The 24893-nt window shown below is 33.1% G+C and overlaps 1 protein-coding gene and 1 long non-coding RNA gene across 7 annotated transcripts in view; one reads left to right on the top strand and one right to left on the bottom strand.

The window, feature by feature from the left end:
- Positions 1 to 24893, top strand: part of LOC127877608 (FERM domain-containing protein 4A-like) — a 181035-nt gene that overhangs the window by 66891 nt on the left and 89251 nt on the right. For all 6 annotated transcript variants that reach the window (XM_052423693.1, XM_052423658.1, XM_052423649.1 and 3 more), the window contains 4 exons: positions 12060 to 12125; positions 15437 to 15531; positions 17250 to 17345; positions 20004 to 20088. In XM_052423693.1, the coding sequence (XP_052279653.1) occupies positions 12060 to 12125; positions 15437 to 15531; positions 17250 to 17345; positions 20004 to 20088 (342 nt within the window). The remainder of the gene's footprint in view (positions 1 to 12059; positions 12126 to 15436; positions 15532 to 17249; positions 17346 to 20003; positions 20089 to 24893) is intronic.
- On the bottom strand, positions 8103 to 9651 carry LOC127877938 (uncharacterized). The gene is made up of 3 exons (XR_008048673.1): positions 9416 to 9651; positions 8919 to 9099; positions 8103 to 8561 (listed from the first exon to the last, which is right to left on the bottom strand). It is a non-coding gene; the product is annotated as an uncharacterized LOC127877938 (long non-coding RNA).

Genomic DNA, 24893 nt, shown 5'->3' with positions numbered 1-24893 from the left:
GTTTGAAATACCGTCGCACCCAGAACCACCCCACCCCCCCCCACCCCCCCCCACCCCCCCCCCCCCACCCCCCCCCACCCCCCCGAATTTTTTTTTTTTTTTTTTCGCTTTTTTGGAAGATAATGTAATAAATGTCCACAACCCCACACTATACACCCCTCTTCACTCCACTCCTCCCTCCTTTGTGATTGAAAATGAGAGTCCCTTCACCTTTAAAAAGAAAATAGATGAGCGGTCTGCACCCGCAAGGCGGTGCTCTTGTTCTCTTTCTGGTATATTGTTTTAGTATGATGATGCTGCATTAATTAATATAAGTGTATATGAAGTAGAAACATCAAAAATAATCAACGGTTGCGATAGACACCTATAAACTGTTACATGCTCATAATATCACTTTAGTACATTAGGCAATATGGACGAATAATTATTATTAAATTTATCAACAATAATATTTATCATTGTATTGTTGAAAACACATTAAGAATCTATTATTTACATACCATAATTATATTGCTGAATATCTTCATTTAACATATTTCTGGTCTAAAGAAAATTCCAGGTCACCTAGTTCACGGATAGCGTCTTTATTATATAACGATTATTTTACTGGCCGCCAACTCCGGTGATGACCTGTATATAAACTCTGAATGTCCGCGAATTGACCCGATATACCTCGCGGGTTGAAATGCAATGCTTTAAAGTGAGGCCTCGCTTCCATTGCTCTTTATACTTTTACATGTTAACATGTTGACAGGAATAAGGAAGTAAGTACTAAATATGAGAACATAGCCTTTTAAGTATAAACGCTCTTGCGCTGGTAATACTCTGAAAATAAAAGGTGTACGCACAAACTGTATTGATGTCGAGAATTGAGTGTAAAACTGTTCTATCTATTAAGCCTTTTCATTCGAGATAAAATTGTTTCATACAGTAAAACAGTGTTACAAAGACGCGGATATGTTTCCAATGTTCTGGTGGTATACTCAAATCAGCCAATGGAATAAATGAAGTGTATTCATTCGTACCTAGCCGCGGGAAATTTTATTGGAATTTTATTGGACACTTACAAAGGTCAGGCTAAGGTGAAAAGCTGGCTTATGCAGCTTACGCCGAAAAAAACAGTCGGTTATGTAGTTCATAAAAAAATTTGCGGAAGCCAGTCATATGTTTCTAAGTTTGCATGCAGCATTTTGTCATGAATATGGGATTTATTGGGAGAAGTGTGACAAGTCTGCCAGTGTTTTTACTTAGCAAAATGGGGCAGAGAAAAATTTCCAGCAGAAAAAGGCTTGTCTTTAAAATACACTTAACTGCCAAATAATTATGTCTGAGGTCAGAGGTTTTTATGGTGGTTAGGTTTTCCTCAGTCCACTTACATTGTTCACATTAATAATGAGAAAAATGAAATCCATGTAAATGTACAATATGGGAAAATATATAATAATATGTGTATGCATTCACTGTCACTTAACTGACTCTGTTGCGGTTTTTGGAGACAACTTTGAGCTATTATCCTTGTGGTGTCTTATTCTATATGAACAAATGCGACATCTGTAATGAATATTTACTATTGTAAAATTATATTTTTACAAATTACACCTCAATATATTGTGGCATGTATTTTCCTATTTAAAAAGATTGAAATAAATGCACCTGATCTGATTTGCATCATCCAATGATGTGTTCATTGGAATGAAGATGGTAATTCTAGAACCTAATATTATATTTATCAGAAGTTTTGCTTTGACAAATCCATCCCCTGCAGCAATCTCATATTGCAATATATGTTATACCCCTTATCTCTGTAAGATGAAAGTGTACATTTCTTAGACACCAGCATTGTACCAACTGTGCCTTGCTAATTGATGTCTGCTCAGCAATTGGTCTGGAAAGTTGTGTTTAAAAAGAAAAGTTATGATTTATAAGCAAATAGCTAGCACATTTCATTGTGAGGGTAAGGGGCAACAAAGAATCTTAACACTTTCAAGGTACTTTTCTTTTACGTGGATTCTTAATTTGTTCAGTGTCATTTTTTTTTATGCCCCCCCTTCGAAGAAGAGGGGGTATATTGTTTTGCTCATGTCGGTCAGTCCGTCCGTCTGTCCACCTGATGGTTTCCTGATGATAACTCAAGAACGCTTAGGCCTAGGATCACGAAACTTCATAGGTACATTGATCATGACTGGCAGATGACTCCTATTGATTTTCAGGTCACTAGGTCAAAGGTCAAGGTAACAGTGACTCGAAATAGTAAAATGGTTTCCGGATGATAACTCAAGAATGATTCGGCCTAGGATCATGAAACTTCATAGGTACATTGATCATGACTGGCAGATTACCCCCCTATTGATTTTCAGGTCACTAGGTCAAAGGTCAAGGTCACAGTGACTTGAAACAGTAAAATGGTTTCCGGATGATAACTCAAGAATGCTTACGCCTAGGATCATGAAACTTCACAGGTATATTGATAATGACTGGCAGATGACCCCTATTGATTTTCAGGTCACTAGGTCAAAGGTCAAGGTCACAGTGACTCGAAATAGTAAAATGGTTTCCGGATGATAACCCAACAATGCTTACGACTAGGATCATGAAACTTCATAGGTACATTGATCATGACTGGCAGATGACCCCTATTGATTTTCAGGTCACTAGGTCAAAGGTCACAGTGACTCAAAACTGTAAAATGGTTTCCTAATGATAACTCAAGAATAATTAGGCCTAGGATCATGAAACTTCATAGGTACATTGATAAACACTGGCAGATGACCCCTATTGATTTTCAGGTCACTAGGTCAAAGGTCAAGGTCACCGTGACAAAAACTGTATTCACACAATGGCTGCCACTACAACTGACAGCCAATATGGGGGGCATGCATGCTTTACAAACAGCCCTTGTTTTACTTCTGATTTATTTTTAAAAGCGAAGGTATCAACAAATGTGAGCACTTGACGAGATATAATTGAAAATGTGTTTAGCCATTTAGAAATTTAATAAAATATTTAACATATATAAATCCAAATATTGTTACTCAAAATACCTCAAGTCAGATCATTAGCATTACACAAAAGCACTGACATAATATTAATTGAACTGCTGCAAATTAAAATACTTAACAACTATTCAGCTATGAATCTTCTTTGCCATTTCTTGTATTTTGAAATAATTTATGATTGTCTTTTATTTTATTTGTGGATATCAAGTGGTTGTTACCATGGATATTGTGTCATTATAACCTGGCTAACGATGCTCAGTGTATGGTTGAACAAAAAAATAACTGATACACCTTTACAAATGAGTCACTCGAGATCTATATTTTGTTATCATTCCCAAATGGTACATATTTTAACGTTAAATCAGTGAACCTTGTCAATGGCATTCTACTATCATGATGTTTTGACTAAGTATGCAAGATCAATCTTTTGTTTGAAATACCTATAGTGGAGAAGAATGTAAACTTGAAATACTTTGGTTAACTGTATAACTTATGTTTCGCGTGGTACAAAGAATGCGAACTCATTTGTACTTAAACTGGAATGTGTTACTATGAATTTGTCATGAAACTGTGTAAATTAATGAATCAAAAGGCTTTAATATGGAATCTGGTTTTAAAGCAACTATGGTTTTTGAATTGAGTGAAAATGGACTGGATTTTGTGGAGGTCAGACTTTTGTTGTTGTTGTTGCAGATGTTGTTTTGTTTCATACTTAGTGCTTCTACATCAATATGCTTCTGCTTTAGTCTTGCATTATGTTTTAATATTCTTTCCTGTGTTAAGAGTTTAATTGGTATGTGTTGAAGACCATAATTTTGTTTCGTCTTTCTGAAGATTTGTTGTTAACTCTGTTCGTATTCAATTTGGAATTAATTATGTTGTTAAAATGTTGGGGATATAATATTAGTTAGAAGCTCTTATCCCCACCACTCAACATCATCATCATCATCAGCATCATAATCTCATAATCATCATCATCATCATCTTTATCAATTTAAAGAGCTAGAACAATGCTATTGACTCATTGTCAAACAACAAAACTGTTTTTGGATAATTTTGTGTAAAAATAACATAATTTATTTGTATGACAAATCTGTGCACTGTATAAGATTGTTAATAATTGCTATGTTTGTATAAGTTCATGAGTGTTACACTCCTATATTAACCAACCAATCAAATTGTCTCGCACAATTATATTTTTCGGTCTGGATACAAAATTTCTTACCAAGTTCGTGAGAAATACATTCTTGCGTTAGGACTCATGTTCTGTGTAAATTTTGCCAATACACTATTTTATAGATAGTTGCTCTTCAAACAGCTGTCGTAAAAAAAATGTTTTCGTTCTTATTGTAATCGCTTCAGTAATTATAAGGGTGAGTGTTTTATGAATCGGTTTCATTTTGCACAGTCTTTTATTAACATCATAGAAAACAATCAATAGATCTACATGTAACCAAAATAATCACATAGATGTCTCAGCAATTTTTTTTACCCAATTGGGAAAAGTACCAGTACCAGTCCAATTTGGAAAATTGTGTGCGAAAAACCCTGAAATTAGGAGAACAGCAGCGTGAAGTCTTCATATTAGGAAATTGGTGTATTTGATTTTTTGCTCCCAAATACTTTAAAATTGATAACTAAATATTGTCAAGTGTTAATATAAATATGTACTTAGGTTCAAGCCATAGAGCTGCATAGGGAAACTAACTAATTGCTGCATTTTATTTATAAAAAAAAAAAAAATTTTTTTTAGAAACCTTCAATGGGGATTTTTTTGTGACAGCAATTAGGAAATTTGTAGTTTTATCCTTATTGGGAAAGTGCTGTTTTCCGGTACTTACTAATGACGGAAAAAAATCGCTGTGTCTACCTACATACCCATGCACTTGGCTTCCTATGTGTTGCATTATCACAACCTTGCATTTTTTAAAGGATGGCCATAGGAGGTATTATTGTGTTGCTGCTGTCACTTGATAATGCATTCTGGTCACACCCACCTATTTATTTACCTTTACCAGAGGTAAACAAAAGAGATGTTTAAAGTGAATACATATACCACCTATTGTGTGACAAGGCCAGTAAATATGCACAACTTGGTTATGTTTGGCGGCTACATGATATTGTTCATGGTCAGAAATGCTATTTTATTGTGTGATGGGTGTACAGAATCATATGCAAAAGGTAGTTTGTAAATTAAATGTGCAACAGAATTGCATCAGCAATACAACAGTGTAATTTGATAAATGCGAATATGTAATAGTTGTAACATATCTTGTCATATTAGGCCAATTTTTTTTATTGAAATGATTTTCAGATTATTTTTTTTAAAGTGTCGGGTACGAGGACGGAAAAAAAAAAGATGGGTTACCAAATATGCACTCATTTAAAAAATGTTATGGTATGAAGTTCTTTTACTAAGCAACCACAGTGATTTTTTTTCAAACATGTTGATGTGCAAAGTGATCATAATCAGACTGTTGGCCTTGATGTGCAGTTTTTAAATTAGTTTGAATTTGTCCAGTAAAATCAATACCGCAGACAATTACAAATAGCATAATAAAACGCTTTTCAGGGGTTTCACTGGCCCAAAAAAAGTTGTCGCATTTATCGCGATGTGAAAACCGCCCGTAATTCAAACTTAATCAATAAAAATAATCATTTAAGGAACCTTACTACATAAATGAATAATGACATTTACTATATTTTTATTACTCTGAGAAGTATGTTAATACATAAATAACAACGAGTACCTTCATAAGTCTTAACATTAAAAGCTTTATTTTTATATAAATAACATTTTTTCCACTTGATAAACAAGATAACCAACATAATATAATAACGTTAACAATAATGTAACAGTATGCTGCATAAATGTTTCAGAATTATTTATTAAAACCTAGAATCATACAAATATACATGTATATCATCGGAAATATAAATTAAACATCAGAAAATAAAGCATCTCAATTCAAATTGTTTATACATTTGGTCATTTGGACATGATATACATCAACTTCTGTTCATTATCAAATTTCACAAATTCTAAAACAACACCTTTTGTTAAAAGGTTTTCTGTTAGTTGTGGTGGTTGATTTCCAGGTTCAATTAAATGAATATTTTTTCACATCTATTTCTTGACAGAAAGGCCCAGGATAATTGCCGCCATCCATTCTTGTTGTCTGAAATAACACAAAACATATTTGTACAAACTATATACAACAAATCAACACATAAATATCACTACCTTATATATGTCCGAATTTTAACATATCCGAAATATAGTACATCGAGTGAAGGACCTACTTTTTATTTCAGAAATAGTTGGTATCTTAATTAAAATATATCGTTCCCAGAACATTTTAATAATGGAACTGTTAAACACAATTGCCTGTTGAAACAAGTTAAAACATGTGTTTTTGTCATGGTATTGATTAAAGAAATAGCGTCCCTACCCTTCTCGAAAAAGTGCACTAAATGCGCATTTAATGCGCATTAAATGCGCTTTTAATGCGCATTAAAGCGCATGTTATTGGCACCGTATTTTTTGCTGAAAAAAATATGGTGCCAATAACATGCGCTTTAAAGCGCATTTAACTAAACAAGTGCATTTTTCTGTTCAAATAATACACTTTTTGAGTGTATAAATGCACTTTTGTGTGTATTTTAAAGTGTACTTTAGTGTTTTTAAGTGAATTAATACGCTTAAGTGTATTTAAGTGTATTAATTCGCTTACCGTTTTTTTTTGTTCCCCAAAAAGTACACTTGAAGCGTATTTTAAGCGTTTTAATTTACTTAGGAAAACATGAAAAAATACACTTAAATACGCTCTTGTGTATTTTTTGAAAAAAATACGCTCTAGTGTATTTTTTGAAAAATTTGGGGAAAAAAATACGCTCAAGTGTATTTTTTTTAAATACGCTCTAGTGTATTTTTTGAAGAAAAAAAAACGCTCAAGTGTATTTTTAGTGTATAAAGTGCACTTAAGTGTATCTTTGAAAATGTCTATTAAAAAAACATTCATTTGGATATGAAAAGTGGCCAGTTTAAATATGATCTGAGAGAACAACAGCAAATAAACTTTGAAATAAACACATTTATTCACATAAATCATTTTAAAATAAACAAGTAGTTTAGGCCATTCTATGGGTGCTTAAAAGCTTTTCCGCTTTCCTCTGCAACTGCTTCCCCCTGTCCCTATACTTTTTGGTTTACATTGTTCCATACAAAGAATGCATTGAAAAAAAACATGTCAATATACAATTTTTTCAAACAATATCACAATAAATAACAATGGCAAATAAAATATGTTGAAAGACAAAGACATACATGTAGGCTTACCAAATTGTCAAATAGCAAAATAGTTTTTTTTAAATCTTTCTCAATCCTCACATGGTTTTTAATATTGTTAAAGATTTTTTCTTGCCAAACTTGTAATGTGGCGCACAAATTATGTAAGTTTTTCGAGTTTATATGAAAAAACCTAAAATGACATCAAAGATAATTCGTTCTTATTATTAAATATATAAGCACTATGGACATGAAAGCACATTTGAGATCTACATAACTTTCCAAACTTGGAAATATATACAACCATTTACAACTATTTACTCACAAGTTATCTCAGTTTTAACTATTAAGGGGACATATCAACAGCTAGAACAGTATTTTATAGTCTGAAATAGATTTATTTATTAAAAATAACGTTATAAATAATTTCTAAACACAAACACTTTCAGAGGGTAAGAGAGACATTCGGAGGCCGTGGGAAAATCTTAGGAGTGACACAAATTCAAATAAACTTGTAATGTGGCGCAAAAATTATGTAAGTTTCTTGAGTTTATATATCTAAAAAAAATACATTAAAGATAATTCATTCTAATTATTAAATTTATAAGCATATGGACAATGAAACGCACACTCGCTAGGTTTTGGCACACAATAACCTGCTCAGTAAGTTTTTGTGGGTTTTTGGCAAGGTGGTTTCCTGTGGGTTTAAACACTTTTTTGTATTAAAGTATGTTAAAGTCTTTTACAATTTTGTGCTGATATGTTTCAGTAAAAAAAGTAATAGCCCCATGCAGTTTTAAGGGAAAAAAAACACAATGTGCAGGAAAATCATCTTTATAACACAAACAAATATGAACATAAGAATTGTACACTTCATTATAAAATGAGGCATTTGTGGAAGATTGTATGGAAAAAACGATTAACCGCAGTGTTCCGCAGTGGGTCAATATATTTAGATCGCAGCTGCTGCAGAGAACTAGGTCACAGCTGTTGGGGGTACCTGAACCGCAGTGGCCGGAGGAACCTGGACTTCAGCATTTGGAGAGACCTTGACCGAATATGGTGGTGGAACCAGTAGTCCAGTACAGCAGCCATTTGAGAACACGACCGCAACCGCCAGGGGGACCTGGATGGCAGCCAGTGCCTAGACCTGATCTTGGCAGCTGGAGGGACCTGGAAAGCAGCAGGCGAGACCGGAAAAGCAGGGGCTGGAGTGACATCTACCACTGATGTTGCTTGTGTCCTTCTCTTCTTAAGGATCTTGAATGCGTATTGATCTGCAAAAGATAAACATGATATCACACACTATAAAAAGGGCGAGGCATTCTTCATACTTGTTAAATTGTAAGGTTTTTGTTTCACTTAACTATGAAATATTGCTGTAATGGTAATCTTGTTGCGATTATAATTAGAAATTTAAATCAATGCAAGTTTGTTTGCTTGTTGTTTTTGTTTGTTTATTTTTGCAATTTTTTAATCCTGTGATCACATGTGACTAAACTCTTATCATCAAAGAAATAGCGTTTTGTAGACAATACAGTTTGAAAATGAACTAAGATGCGTGGTCTCATTTGGCTGTCTGGACTGGCTGGAAGTGTGATGCATTTTAAATGCAATAACCTGTATAGTTTTACCTCTCAACAAATCCAGCTTTTCTTAGTCAAGCACAGCCCACTCTCCTGCTTCACTCTAGTTGGCCAACTCTTGAAGGGTAAAAACCTGGTGTTAAAGTCCATACATCAGTCAGTATCCCCCTGTTTCTTCCTTTTTTAGCAGGTGATAATGCACATTCTTTCCTTGGGGCAAGAGTTTTACCTTTAAAATCAAAATATAAAAGTTCTCATTGAAATATGAGGGAAAGAAGTCCATTCAATAATGACCAGACTTAGCTATCAATAAAGTTTAAGATGACAATAACCATAAAACACAGCCATAATAATTCACTGTACACAACATTAACACTTTTTAATTTGTATATTTATCTATTTTTGTTTCAATTGGTGTTAGTTTTCCTTAAAATTACAATGCATTTACTTATCCTTATACCAGAGACAATACATAAACATGATAATGATCATAATTAATTCAATGAACTTAATTAAAAAAGGGATGCAGAAATAAAAATACAAACCTGTTACAACTGTTCTTCAGTATCCAGCCACTTTGGACCTCCTTTGATTTACTACATTGTAGTAAATACACTTTGTTTTCATCACACAATACTTCATGCTGACAGTATTTCAAGACATTTGACACTACAAGTACAATTTAAAATCTTAATTTGCTAAATCATGTCTAAAAATGTAGCTCATTATCAGTTGCTGACACCTGCTTGTTTAAACAAATTTACTTCCTGTGCCCTTAACCAATCAAAAGTGGCTTCTTTTCAAAACAAAAACTATCAACCAATCAAAAGTATGCAGATGATATGCACCCCTTTGTTAGGCATTGCTGCATCACTGATAAGAGATTAGTGTTTATGATGCATATTTGATTTAATTGGGGGAGAGCTGATCTTTTATCTGTTGTGTCAGCTTGAGATATATCTACTGATAAAGGCAAATTTCAGCACCAAAATATTTATGGAATAATACACATCACTGATAACAATTCTTCTATTTGTGACCTTAAATTGAATATCATTACTGAGAAATGACAATCTGTTTATTGTTTATGAAATCACAAATTACAATACATGCACATAACCCTTAGCATATTATATTTATTTGTGAATATTTCAATTTGACATACTGAAAGGTGTTAGAAAATTATAATTCTATTATAAATATTATTTTAATTGCCTTTAAAAAATGTGTTTAGTAGACAATGTGGTAGATATTAATTTTATTTGGGTTAAATATCAGTATAAGAAATTTGAGAAAATATAATTTAAATATTAAAAATATTGAAAGTGTCAAAAATATTATGTGGGCTTGCCAGAAGCCCACATAATATTTTTGACACGTTCAATATTTTTAATAAGTGACCCACAGCCTGATTTAGTTGAACTTGTGCTTTTTAAAGCTGTTAAGCATTGTTGTTAAAAATTTATTATGAATAGTATTATTTTCTTGATGTTTTCAAATAATCAATAAACATTTGATAATGTCATACATAACACTTGTATTTGTGTTGTTTTTGTAAATACTACAAAATTTTTACTACTAATATATAATGTATGAAAAGTATAAAATATGTTAAGACCCAGAAAAGATACACTTATTAATACACTTAAATACGCTTAAATTGAAAAGACACACTGTCTTGGAAAAGATATAGTTAAAAATACACTTCCATTGAAAAGACGCACTCAATCATATAAAAGTACAGAAAAAATACACTTGGCAATTCAAAAGATTATGAAAAAACGCGCTCTAATTTCGAAAAATACACTTTAATGCACTTAAGTGTACTTTTAAAACGAAAGACGCAGAAAAAATACACTTTTTTGGAGAAAGCGCAGAATAAATGCACTTCTTAAAGTGTATTTTGTTAAAAAGTGTATTTTATTTCGAGAAGGGTAATAATCGTTATAATTATTGATCTTCATGACAGTTTATCCCAGGATATCATACTTGATAGTTCAAGGAGCCGTTAATCCGATAATAACCACAATAAACTTGACTATTTTATTTGGACATTCATGTCGTTTTAAATCGTTTTAAAATTGTTGAGTTTGCGATTTTTAAACTTTTGGTACGAACCAGTTTGGAACAAAACCGAAGTTTCGTACCCATTGAAAATAACGAAAAAACACATTATATGCACAAATTCGTCACAACAACTACATTAAACAACACATAAAATTTTAATCTCTAAAATATGACCGTATTTGTGCGTAAAATATGGAATGTTTAAAGTTGATAGGCGTAAATGGGTTTTGCATTGCGAGCACCTGTTAAATTAAAACCGTTCTTTTCTTATTGCTTTCATAATATTTTTTAGTCATTTTAATACTATCAATTTTATAAAATTGTAAAGAAATAATAAAATATTTACTTACAAATCGATTCCATTCAGGATTTCGTTTGACGGTTGCATAATTATTGGGAAATTAGCAGACTTTGCATATGAAAGCGTTGTAGCGTTCTTCAACTTCTTGCACAAACAATGATGGCGTATCTGTTGGTAAATTCCAGCACATGTACACGATGAAGGAGGTTCACATGTTAATGTGGGTAATTAAAACTGGGTTTATTATGATGATTTTTAACTCATTTGAACTTTTTCGAAAACCCGGCAAGCGTTTCGTGTTTAAAAGCCACCTTTTGGCATCCGAAAAAAAAAAGATTTTTAATTTTCTTTTTTTTGGTTTCGTCAAAAATTGGAGTCGGCGGGTCCGAAAATCATTTTATTAAAAAATTCTGGCCTTATGTTCTTTTATTAAATGAGCCTGCACAAATTTAGCATTGACTTCAATAAACATGCTGCTTATTGCATGGTTTATTGCTCTGTCCACATCACCAATATTGAACATCGCTTAATTAAGAAACAGTTACTATGAGGCACATATATGGCAAAAATTACCTTCTCTGTCCAATGTTCCTATAATTCATGAAGTATTAAATAGACTTGAATTTAAACATGATTTATAAGTGAAAATTGTAACCTTAGGTGGCAAAATGTTGTCTTTAAGATGGCTTAAGCTGCATAAGGATAAGTGAAGAAGTTGTGGCAATTAAGCATCCGTGTGTTAGAACATTTGTTTGTCTTTCCAATTCTGTCAGTGGATTCTTGAACTGATGTTTTATAACCAAAATCTTGTATAATTTCAGATGACAGAAGGCAGAAAATGTCAAATACTGTTACCAGATGATCGTGCTTTAGAATTCCTTATACAGGTAACACTTCACTATTTATGATCAATAAATTAATTAATTAATTAATAAGTCAATCAATTAACATTAATAAATAATAATAATGATAAATATGTAGAACATGAACCTGCTTTGAAGGATAATGGAAACACATGCATTCAAATCATGCATGCCATACATCCCAATCTTGGTGGGACAGTCCCGCTTTTGAGCTGTTTTTCCCAGCATCCCAATATGAGACAATTTGTCCCGACATTCAAAAAAAAAAAAATTAAGTTCTATTAGTTCACAATGAAATCCTCTATTCACGATTTGTCTAGCTTAATCTTAACGTGGCTTATCCCTTTATTGTTCCTTATTAACAACTGGTTTCTACTACCTACTGGCTTTCAATCAAATTCTCCTTGTTGCTTTTAAGTATCAGTCAATCAGTTCCCAGGCAGCCGAATACAAGCAGACCTCATATAGGTATATACAATAACTGTACATGTACCAGATCAGTATTGACCTAACTCAACGATAGCAGTGCAGAAACAGCAGAAACAATTATGTTTTTAACTTTAAGAAAGGTTTCAATATTTTTTTTAAAAGCACTACCTGTACACATTTTTCAACTAAAAGTAAAGATCAAATGGTTCTAAGTTTTTATTTAGAAATCAAATATTTTTGCCCACGCCTTCCATGAGGATGAATAAGTTTACTTTGTACAAGAGGTCTAATTTTGGCCAGCTTTTAATCAGGACAAAGGATTTACACAAAATACATGAGAACTGTTTATTTGTAGCTAACATTTTTTACTTTTACATGAAAAATAAAAGTCTGAATTATATTCGATAAAGCAATATAATATTATAGTATATGGAAATAATTTATCATGCAACAACAAAAAGATAGGTAAATAACATGTTTTGCGATTGTCAAAGAATGCATATAAAATTATATGCATGAATGAACTGACAAGTTATATCCCAGTCCTGATTTATCGTGATGTGATCGGTAGATCCTGCAAGCAGCAATATAATGTTATCTTATTCAGCAGCCACACATAATAAATTTCTTAATTATCAAAAGCATGCTTTTTAATAGTGTTAGCTATAGAGAGGTTGTTAATAAGTATACGGTAATAGACTCTTAATATTAAGTGTCTTAAAATTAACATTTGATTGGTATATTTAAAATTGACATTTGATTGGTATAGTCATAAGTGGTACATATATATATAATAATCTTGCTGAGACTTCCTTTTTAAAAGAAGACTTCTAACATCCTGGTATAAAGATCCTGTTATGAAATTATGTTTCGGGTGTTATTTTGTTGGCAAAATTTTATTTTGTTGTCATTTGTGCTATCATTTTCACATATTTCTGATGTTTAACTATTATTCAGCATTATACTGAACATATATTAGTACAGTAGATTCCACTTAATTGAATATCGGATAATCAAATAATGCGGTTAATTGAATAGAAATTGAAAACACCAAACCATTTGCATCTCTTCCCGTTTTAAAAACTCCACATATTCTGATAGGAAATATAGCCTATTTTGGTTAATTGAATAGCCAATTTTCTATAATGCACACTATAATCCACACTATAATCCAGCAAAGAATGCCATAAATCTCGAGGGATACGCATCGTATCAGCGATTTTGACAGACGTGCTCAATTGACTGCCTTTGTTTTCATTTCACACCATGCATGTATGCAGCGTATGTCAAGCATCACGTGACTAACAGGTGTAGTATGCGAGCAAGGTACAAGGCAAACACTGAGGTCTCCAGTGTGCAGTCAGGCGCAAACTTTCAAATGCAAACTGTCGAGTAAAAAGAGTGTGTTGCCGATTATAAAAAAACTGTTGACGTGTCTTGCTCGACAGTTTGCTAAAGGTGATGGAATGTGACTCTATATATATTCTCAGTTCGTGTATAGAAACCTGCACTACTGTGTCACAGTAAATCATATCTAAACATTATGTCGAACAAACGAAAACGCAACGATCTCAGCCTTGCTGACAAATATGAAGCCATCAAACTGCTAGACCAGAAAATGCCCCAGACACAAATAGCCCAGAAGATGGGATGCTCCCAAGGTCAAGTGTCTCGTATATCCTCCAATCGAGCCAACATAATATGCTGTATGGTTATGTTTATATGCTGAATGATTATAATGTGCATGTATCCATTTATAAATAAGAACAACAAAATATGTTTTAAATCGTAAGGTACGTGTTTTTCGTCAGTATACTCGTCAGTGCCAATGTACACAATGTAGAATGTAATGTAACCGGTGAGTGAATATTACGAGTGGATTATTTTCAATGCACCGTATAATGAATAACAAACGACTATCTGCGCTTTTCTATGCGTTAATGGAATAAAACAAGTTTATTTCTCAATGTATTGAACAATATAGCTTTGAAATAGGTTAAAAACACGATAACATACACACATGTTTATGATAAACAGTGATAACATTGGAAATATAACACATTGAGTTGTTTGCCACCTAATACCGTCCCTAATACAGCGGTGCGATCAGGGAATCATCAGCCAGCAGTTGGTAAAGAAAATATAACTGATTCCGTATAATTGAATACTCCGGATAATTGAATATTCGGACGTGAAAATGGGCTATTCAATTAAGCGAAATCTACTGTATCATATGAGGATAATAACGTTACATAGTCTGTTTTATGGAATGAAAGACATTTTTAAAATAAACTTTCCAAGATAATTTTAAGCACCATTGTTCCCCTTTTTTTGCTGAAAGAAGCAAACAATAATAAATAAAAACAATAAATAAATAAACAAAAATTATTTATTTGATCATTTTTCATGTATATCTGTACACATACTAAACAAGTTTGAGTTTAATGTGGACACACAGTGCATCTGCTTTTGTCTAAAGATTTAGTCAAACCTAGTTACCACTTTGTGTTTTGATTGATGTTCCTGCCTTGCTAATTGTTCCAGCCATAAATTGCAGTTCTAGCCTTTTGTTTCATAACAACAGATACATCCAGGCAGCACTTTGTTAGGGCGTTTACCTGTTGCACTGGCAATTGTCTGACATCACACTGATAGAAATATTGTCCTGGAGCAGAGAATGTTATGTTGCTACACATAATGCCTTCTGTTCTTACAATAAAATAGCTGATGAACATAATTGTGGTGAGCACTGCTAATTCGGTGTTTATTCTGCACAATTATCTCAAATTAATCTGATTATATGCAAGAAAGATAACTCTGTTAGAACTTTGGCTTACTCAGTAAAATATGTGTTGGAGTTGCCTCTCTTGTAACAAAATGTTTGAGATTGATTTGTTTTGTTTCAGCCAAAACTGTTCACTCACGAACTTCTAGATATTGTTGCCTCGCACTTCAAACTTAAAGAGAAAGACTACTTTGGCTTGGCATTCCAAGATGAGACGTAAGTATTGAACGTAACCTAACTTTTATTGGTGTTATACAGAGTTTTATTGCAGTTTATTAAACTTTCTGAACATGTCTGGTGCCTCTATGTTAAAAAGGGTGACATAGAAAATTTTAAGACCTCATTATAGTGGGTTCACACAATATTTCTTTATTAACCTTAAAATAGCTATGGCTAAAAATAAAATGTTTATGTTGTTTTCAGTTGCGTCTATCATGTTACTCCTTGTATACATTGCCAAACAAATGTGGATACAAATTGCTTATTCGGATGCTCTCAATAGATAATCTTTAAAATATCTAGGTAGTCAGTAAATCAAAAAGCATGTTAACCTTTCTGAATTTTATATTTTATGTAAAACTGATAAGCCTGTGCTGAAATTGGGTGGAAGATGTGATTTTAACTGTGATATGAAATCTTTTTATAGTAATCACCTTGTGGGAAACGGTGAAGCTTTCCTGTAATTTGTTTTGATAAACATTTATGATAAAGAGTTATCATTTGTACCTAGTGCTTGTGAGTCCATTGGCCTGATAGGATCTGGTCCAGAGTCTTGTTTCTTTCTCAGCTGAGTCAGATCATTCCAGGATGAATGGAGGTTTTATAAGTGTGTATATCACAATACCTGGAATTGATGTTTTTTATCCACTGTATCTCTACAAGATATTTTTCTGGCTCAATAAATAGATGATAAAATGATTTTGTATGGGGTGATTAAATGTATGCAGTAGTTGATAAATGGATATTCTGTGTATTTGTCTAGAATGTGTCATAAGTTGTTTGTTTTTAAATTCCTGATGATCTTTATAATCAGTTGGGCTTACAGAACACGATATAGCTTAATTTTAACATACAAATTACAGTTTTGTAAACATACAAATTACAGTTTTATAATAATTAGTGTAAACAAAAGCTTTTACATAATGTTGAAACCCACATACATTTTTTTTTCTGGTAACCATGATTGTTTAAACGCAAAAAGGTATACTATTGCTAACACTAATATTATTATTGTTAAATTCAAGCTTTTGTTAAATCCTTTAATTTCTTAAATTATTGAAAATCCAGATTTGCCCCAATCTTCAAAGGTCATTTGTTCTTCATCATAAAAAAATAATAGTATGTAAAAAATAGGCAGACCGGATAATTATCTGACAGAAGCCATGTGTAGAATTTGTTACTGCCAGTTGCATGTATCATATTAAACCAAGTGAAAAATAAACATAAGTGATAAAACATGTATCTGTATCCAATTAATTTATGAGGGATGGGATATGTGAAGCATAAACTAGTTCACTTTTGTATACAATGTTTATCCTAGGTATGTTTTATTCCCATTCTTATCTGCAGCATTTCAGGCATGGTGTGTACTTTCATCAGTAAATAAAATAAGTTTAAAGCTGGAAACAATATAGTACACTTGGATGCAGCTATTTATCACTTGTCTTGCAACGGGTACTGCACTGAATTCCTTTAGCCTTGCATACTTTAAAGTGGCATTCCGCCAGTATTTTCCCTATATATAAACATTTATTAAAACAATTTATTAACCATTGTATTTTAAACAAGCTTAATATATTTCATGCCACAATCATATTTCATGCCACAATCTTATAGCATTTAACATTTTGAAGACTTTCTTCTTAATATAATATTTGTAATGTTGCTCCGCCACACATGTGACATATTGACCTTTTATCACTCTTTTTTTTCAGAGGCCACTGGAACTGGCTGCAGCAGGACAAGAAAGTGCTGGACCATGACCTACCTCGCAAACAGAGCTCCAACTTAGTCATAGCATTCCTAGTCAAGTAAGTGCATGTCATGGCTGTTCAAGAAAGTTGCATAGCAATACTGGTCAAGTATGTTCATAGCATTGCTGGTCAAGTAAGTCCATAGCATTGCTGGTCAAGTAAGTTCATATAATTGCTGGTCAAGTAAGCTCATAGCATAGCTGGTTCAAGTAAGTTGCATAGCATTGCTGGTTCAAGTAAGTTGCATAGAATTGCTGGTCAAGTAAGTTCATAGCATTGCTGTTCAAGTAAGTTGCTTAGTATTGCTGGTCAAGTATGTGTCATAGAATTGTTGTTCAAGTATGTTCATAGCATTGCTGGTCCAGCAAGTTCATAGCAATACTGGTCAGGTTTGTTCATAGCATTGCTGGTCAGGTTTGTTCATAGCATTGCTGGTCAAGTATGTTTATAGCATTGCTGGTCAAGTAGGTTCATAGGATTGCTGGTCAAGTATGTTCATAGCATTCCTAGTCAAGTATGTTCATAGCAATACTGATAAAGTATGTTCATAGCATTGCTGGTCAAGTAAGTTCATAGCCTTGCTGGTCAAGTATGTTCATAGCATTCCTTGTCAAGTAAGTTCATAGCAAAGCTGGTTCAAGTAAGTTGCATAGCATTGCTGGTTCAAGTAAATTGCATAGAATTGCTGGTCAAGTAAGTTCAAAGCATTGCTGTTCAAGTAAGTTGCTTAGTATTGCTGGTCAAGTATGTGTCATAGAATTTTTGTTCAAATATGTTCATAGCATTGCTGGTCCAGCAAGTTCATAGCAATACTGGTCAGGTTTGTTCAAAGCATTGCTGGTCAGGTTTGTTCATAGCATTGCTGGTCAAGTATGTTTATAGCATTGCTGGTCAAGTAGGTTCATAGGATTGCTGGTCAAGTATGTTCATAGCATTCCTAGTCAAGTATGTTCATAGCAATACTGATAAAGTATGTTCATAGCATTGCTGGTCAAGTAAGTTCATAGCCTTGCTGGTCAAGTATGTTCATAGCATTTCTCGTCAAGTAAGTTCATAGCAAAGCTGGTTCAAGTAAGTTGCATAGCATTGCTGGTCAAGTATGTTCATAGCATTGCTGGTCAAGTAAGTTGGTAAAATTGCTGGGCAAGTATGTTCATAGTATTGCTGGTCAAGTAAGTTCATGGTATTACTGGCCAAGTAAGTTCATAGAATTGCTTGTCAATTAAAGCCATACAATTGCTGGTCAAGAATATTCATGGCATTCATTGTCAAGTATTTTCATAGCATTGCTTGACAAGTTTGTTCATAGCAATGCTGGTCAAGTATGTTCATAGCAATGCTGGTCAAGTATGTTCATAGCATTGCTGGCCAAGTAAGTTCATAGCATTCCTTGTCAACTATGTTCATAGCCTTTTCTGGTAAAGTATGGTCATCTCATTGCTGGTCAAGTATGGTCATAGCATTTCTAGTCAAGTAAGTCTAAAAAAAAGCTCAAACTTAGTCATATGATTCCTAGTCAAATAAGTTGGAAATAAGGTTTATAGCTATCCTACTTTTGCCAGACTAAGTGAAGTTCATTCCTAGTCAATTTATTGGGAAACTGTGATTTCAATTAGTCAAAGTGTTCCAAGTCAAGTACTCCAATATAATGTTTCATCAAGAAAGTTAATAGCATTTCTAGTGATTAACTGGCAAACAAATCTCTGGGACTTGTAATATTATTCCAAGAAAGGTAATTCACCAACAGAGTAATTTAAGTCATAGCATTCTTGTAAATGAATTTTCAAATGGGACTCAGACTTTTTCAAAGAATTCTCAGTCAACTATTGGTCAAATAAGTCATAAACAAAGCTCAAGCTATGTCATAGAATTTCTAGTCAAGCTAGTTTATGGCAATGCAAGTCTAGTACATGGGTAATCATAGCTGTCTCAGTCAAGTTTGTTTATAATAAAAGCAGTAAGTTCATAATTGCAACATTCCATATATGAGAACATGAGTTCATAACAATATGATTCCTTGTAAAACAAGTTCAAAATCATATGTTTGTGTACCAATTTTGATAGAAATCAATTTGATCCATCAGGTCTGATAGTTAACTGTAGTCTATTGGTTGTATCCCAAAAGTCCATCAAGTAATGTAGGTTATTATTGACTGCCAGTTAATAATGATTGTTGAGACTTGTCTGCAGACTAGTCTCTATATATGGACTCCAAGAATTCTTAATATTGTCTCAGCTACTTGATACAGGTTTGACTTCTTTTAAAAGTTACGGATTAAAAAATTTAACAAATGTCACTACTGTGTGTATTATTTTGTGCCCTTTGCTATGTCCATCCTTCATGTATCAATGATTTAAAATAACCTATGAAATTGAAGTTTTCTCGCGTGCTAGGCTTGAAGGTACTTTGCAGAGACATTTTACAAATAACGTTTTAGATAATATAAATATATAATTATTTACTGTTTTAATCTTATCATTTCTCCACCTAGTATTTCTACAATCGTGTTAATGCTTTCTATGCTAAGCTGTTGAACATCAAACTACAGCAGGGTAATTTCTTGCCAGATCAGAATTCAAATTACAAATGGAACAAAATATTTAATTTAAAAAAAATTAACAGTTGTTGGCAAGAACAAAATACGAATATATATGAATCCATTAAATGAAACCTAATATTGACAGTGTATTGGACTGTTAATTCTTCACTTGCAGGTACTATGTGGAGACAATCACTCAACTTAGAGACACTGCCACCGTGGAACTGTTCTACCTCTGTGCAAAACAATCTGTATTCAAGGTCAGTCGCACAGCCTCATGCTAAATATCAAAACATAAATGCTTTCAGTTTCAACCAGCCCCTGGCATTTATTTTATATTATATGCATTGAATACCAGGGGCTTATTGCAACACATGAGTCAGTTGCTGGTTGGATATCAACAGTTCTTGGATAATTGATAATTATCATTCTGGGTCTCCGTAGATTTGATTGAACATGAGTGACATTACAGATTCATGAAAATATTAAAATCTGGTTTTTGAAATACTTAGTTAATACTTGTGTGACTATTCGCGAGAAGCGATGTGTTCTTACATATTTTGTTAAACTATTTTAGTTTAAACATATGTAGAAATTATCACAGATGGTGATAACACAATCTTACTAAATGATGGGTGCTTCCTATAACGCCCAGGACAAATCCCAAAGGATGGGTGCAGGCTGAGATATCTTTAAACAGTCCGCTGGCAGTTTCATTGCTGCTACTGATTGCTATATCAAAGAACACTGTGGTGAATCAAATGTGAAAGATTTTGTCAGAGTCTGTCATCAATTAAGTGATTTAAGATATTAATTAGCTGAATTTGATCATTAATTAAATTGAAATTTGCCAATAAATTTGTCATGTTTGATTTGTTAAATTTAATTGGATTATTGCTAACAAGTGCAAGCTAAATTACATTTGATTAATTGCATGCATCTTACAGCATCCCATTCCCAGGCTTAAGAGCTTCATATCAGAAGGGATGATTCAGAAATTAATTATTTTCTAATGAACTAAAATGCCATCAATTTGTTCAGCAGAACTGTCTAATTGCAGACAGAACAGATATTTATGCCATATTGTTTCCTACAAAAGCTCACATTAGGGTGTTAAAAAAATAAATCCTTTTTTATAACCACTATTAACAATTAATTTTAGTTGTCATAATTATATTTGTGTGACCTGTAGCTACAAATATTGACCAATGAAGTTACCTAGTACAAACTTCCTTTCAACAAATATTGTCTACAATGTAATCAAAATGTCAGGATGCTCATTTAAATTGTTTTATTTAGACATACCATAATAATTAAAACAGAAAAAAAGAGATTTATTTTCATTTGATACATAATTTGAATGTCAAATATTTAAATTTTGTTTTACAAGAACAATGTTTGGTTAATTATTGAAGCACAGAAATAAATGAAACAGCGGACAGAAAAATATAGCAAAACTAGAAATGGCGCGGCAGAGGCCGACGCGTATCCCCACGCCGAATGTTTGACCTAGGTGTGCCCCAGGGTTGGTAATGGGGCCATGCATAGCTGAGATTGACCGTATTGTCATAAGAGAAGTTCATCATCAATTAGAAGTGAATTGGTGTAGAAATGAAGAAGTTATAGTAAAAGGCAATTTTGGGTGGGTGTGACATATGTGGGCAGGGCGCCCCAGGGTTGGTAATTGTGCCATGCATAGTTGAGATTGACCGTATTGTCATAAGAGAGGTTCAGTATCAATTTGAAGTGAATCGGTGTAGAAATGAAGAAATTATAGTAAAAGGCAATTTTGGGTGGGTGTGGTCTATGTGGGCGGGGCGCCCCAGGGTTGCTATACATCATATAGGGGGACATTGTGTTTCACAAACACATCTTGTTTAAACATAGAACTAGTGATGGAGTTTATTGGGAACCAGTTTTCAAATTTAATTGTAATGTTTTTTTAAGTGCTGGAATAATGAAAATTATTGAGGGAGCATAAAGTAACTAAGTTATGTGTTTACCATAAAATTTGACATGATTTATTAGTCCCCTACCGGTTTCACCGGAGGGAACTTATGGTTTTGTATCCGTCCGTCCGTCAGTCCATCACACTTTTCTGGATCCTACTCTAAAAGTTCTAAATATTTTTTCATGAAACTTGGGATATGGATGGATGACAATGTGGAAATTATGCACGCCATTTCATTTTGTTCCTACGTCAAAAATTGTGGTTGCTATGGCAACAAATAGACTAGAAATACTGCTGAAAATGGTGTTTTTTTTCTGGATCCTGCGATAACTGTAAAAGTTCTTAAAATTTATCCCCATGTTTTTTGGAGAAAAAGTGGGGATATTGTGGTGATGTGCGTCTGTCTGTCCGTCCGTTCGTCCGTTCTGGCCACATGCTCCCCCTACACTATTAGCACTAGAACCATGAAACTTACATACATGGTAGCTATGAGCATATGTGCGACAGTGACAGTGACAGAATTTTGATCTGACCCCTGGGTCAAAAGTTATGGGGGTTGGGGCGGGGCTGGGTCAGAGATTTTCACTCATTTTTATGCCCCCCTTCGAAGAAGAGGGGGTATATTGCTTTTCTCATGTCGGTCTGTCGGTCGGTCTGTCGGTCGGTCTGTCCGTCCACCAGGTGGTTGTCAGACGATAACTCAAGAACGCTTGTGCCTAGGATCATGAAACTTCATAGGTACATTGATCATGACTAGCAGATGACTCCTTTTGATTTTGAGGTCACTAGGTCAAAGGTCAAGGTCACGGTGACTCGAAATAGTAAAATGGTTTTTTGAATGATAATTTTAGAATGCATACGTGGCCAACAGGGCACACTCTGAACAATATTACTGAAGCAACTGGTCTGTAATCCTAAATCTATAATTATCAGTCCAATGAAACATCATCCTTTTAGTAAAATACAGTGGATCAGTAAAAATATTATCAGAATATGAGATTTTTTGTATATTTTGTATATAAAATATTGTGTTTATGTTTAATTTTGTTGGTTAATATAAATATAAGTAGGACAGGGGAGGTAATACACTACAGGGGAAACAAATGCAATAAGTTTAAATTTATTGTTACAGATTTGCCTCCCTTGTAATATATTTAAATTTTACCACATGTAAGGCTAACTGCATTTTTGTAATGCATACTACTACTACTTCTACTACTACTACTACTTCTACTATTACTACTACTGCTTCTACTGCTGCTGCTGCTGCTGCTGCTGCTGCTGCTACTACTACTACTACTACTACTACTACTACTTCTACTACTACTACTACTACTACTACTACTACTACTACTACTACTACTACTACTACTACTACTACTACTACTTCTACTGCTACTACTACTACTACTACTACTACTACTACTACTACTACTACTACTACTCTACTACTACTACTACTACTACTACTACTACTACTACAACTACTACTACTACTACTACTACTACTACTACTACTACTACTACTACTTCTACTGCTGCTCTACTACTACTACTACTACTACTACTACTACTACTACTACTACTACTACTACTACTACTACTACTACTACTACTACTACTACTACTACTACTACTACTACTACTACTACTACTACTACTTCTACTACTACTACTACTACTACTACTACTACTACTATTTCTTTTGCTACCACCACCACCACGTACTACTACTACTACTCTATTACTACTACTACTACTGCTACTACTACTACTACTACTACTACTACTGCTACTACTACTACTACTACTACTACTACTACTACTACTACTACTACTACTACTACTACTACTACTACTACTACTACTACTACTACTACTACTTCTACTACTACTACTACAACTACTACTACTTCTACTACTACTCTACTACTACTACTACTACTACTACTACTACTACTACTACTACTACTACTACTACTACTTCTACTACTACTACTACTACTACTACTACTTTTATGCCGCGAAGGCGTACGCTGTTTTAGGAGGTGCTGTGCGAGTGATACACTGGAGAGAAAACAATGGAATAAAGTCAGAGTTTTATTCAGCAATATATATGATTTCTATATATAACAAGTACACAAAATCAACATAAATCAATATGTATTCTATTTCTAGCAATTTAACATTTTCTCATAATAATTATACATTTTAGGGAAAATTAGCTTTTATGGTGAGAACTCACTTTGCTGTGAGAAGCAACTTTATGAAAACAATATCTGATATGTAAAATTTATTACTAATTATTAATCATTACAGATACAATAATTGCAGTCACCAACATTAATATATTTTGAAAATAGTATAGTTGCTGTATATTCTATTTGTAATCTAAATATGAACTTTAAATAACATGAACAAGTATTCATAAAAAGAGTAACACAAATGAACAGTGAAAATGTTATATGTCCAATTGTTAATTTTGTTAATTAACTTACAAATAAATATGCACTGAAATTTCTTTGCATAAGTATAACACTGTCAAATAGAAGAACAAGCATTTAACATTTAAACAATAATGATAGAAATGTTATTATATTTTAAACAACAATAATACAAAATGTCTTACCTGGAGAGAAAACAATGGAATAAAGTCAGAGTTTTATTCAGCAATATATATGATTGCCTCTTGTACTTTGCGCTGCCTTTTATACTAAATTTTCTCCCAGATGTCAAAATGACACTATGACATGAAGTGACAATTGTACCTTTTTAAGAACATAAATCTACACATAAATATTTGCCAAAGGGAATTTTTGCAGAAGATAATTTTTATGTTCTATTGTGAAAAACATATTGTAGTAATAAAAATGACAATTCAAAGATTTGATCAGTTTTCAACTGGCCTAAGGTGAATACTTATGGTACAATTTAAACAAAGGCCTCTATTTGTAAATTACCCTACTAGTCTGGGAATGACAATTATGCAACAATCCAAAATTACCCAACAAAATAAAATTAGTTGTAACAATCTTTAATTATAAAACAATGTAAGATATGCAAGTAAATTGCATTGTTTTATTAGTAAATAATATTTCCAATTTTATAATAATT

Source organism: Dreissena polymorpha, chromosome 1 (assembly GCF_020536995.1).
Source record: "Dreissena polymorpha isolate Duluth1 chromosome 1, UMN_Dpol_1.0, whole genome shotgun sequence".
NCBI classification, from domain to species: domain Eukaryota; kingdom Metazoa; phylum Mollusca; class Bivalvia; order Myida; family Dreissenidae; genus Dreissena; species Dreissena polymorpha.
This window is presented reverse-complemented; position numbering and strand designations above follow the sequence as displayed.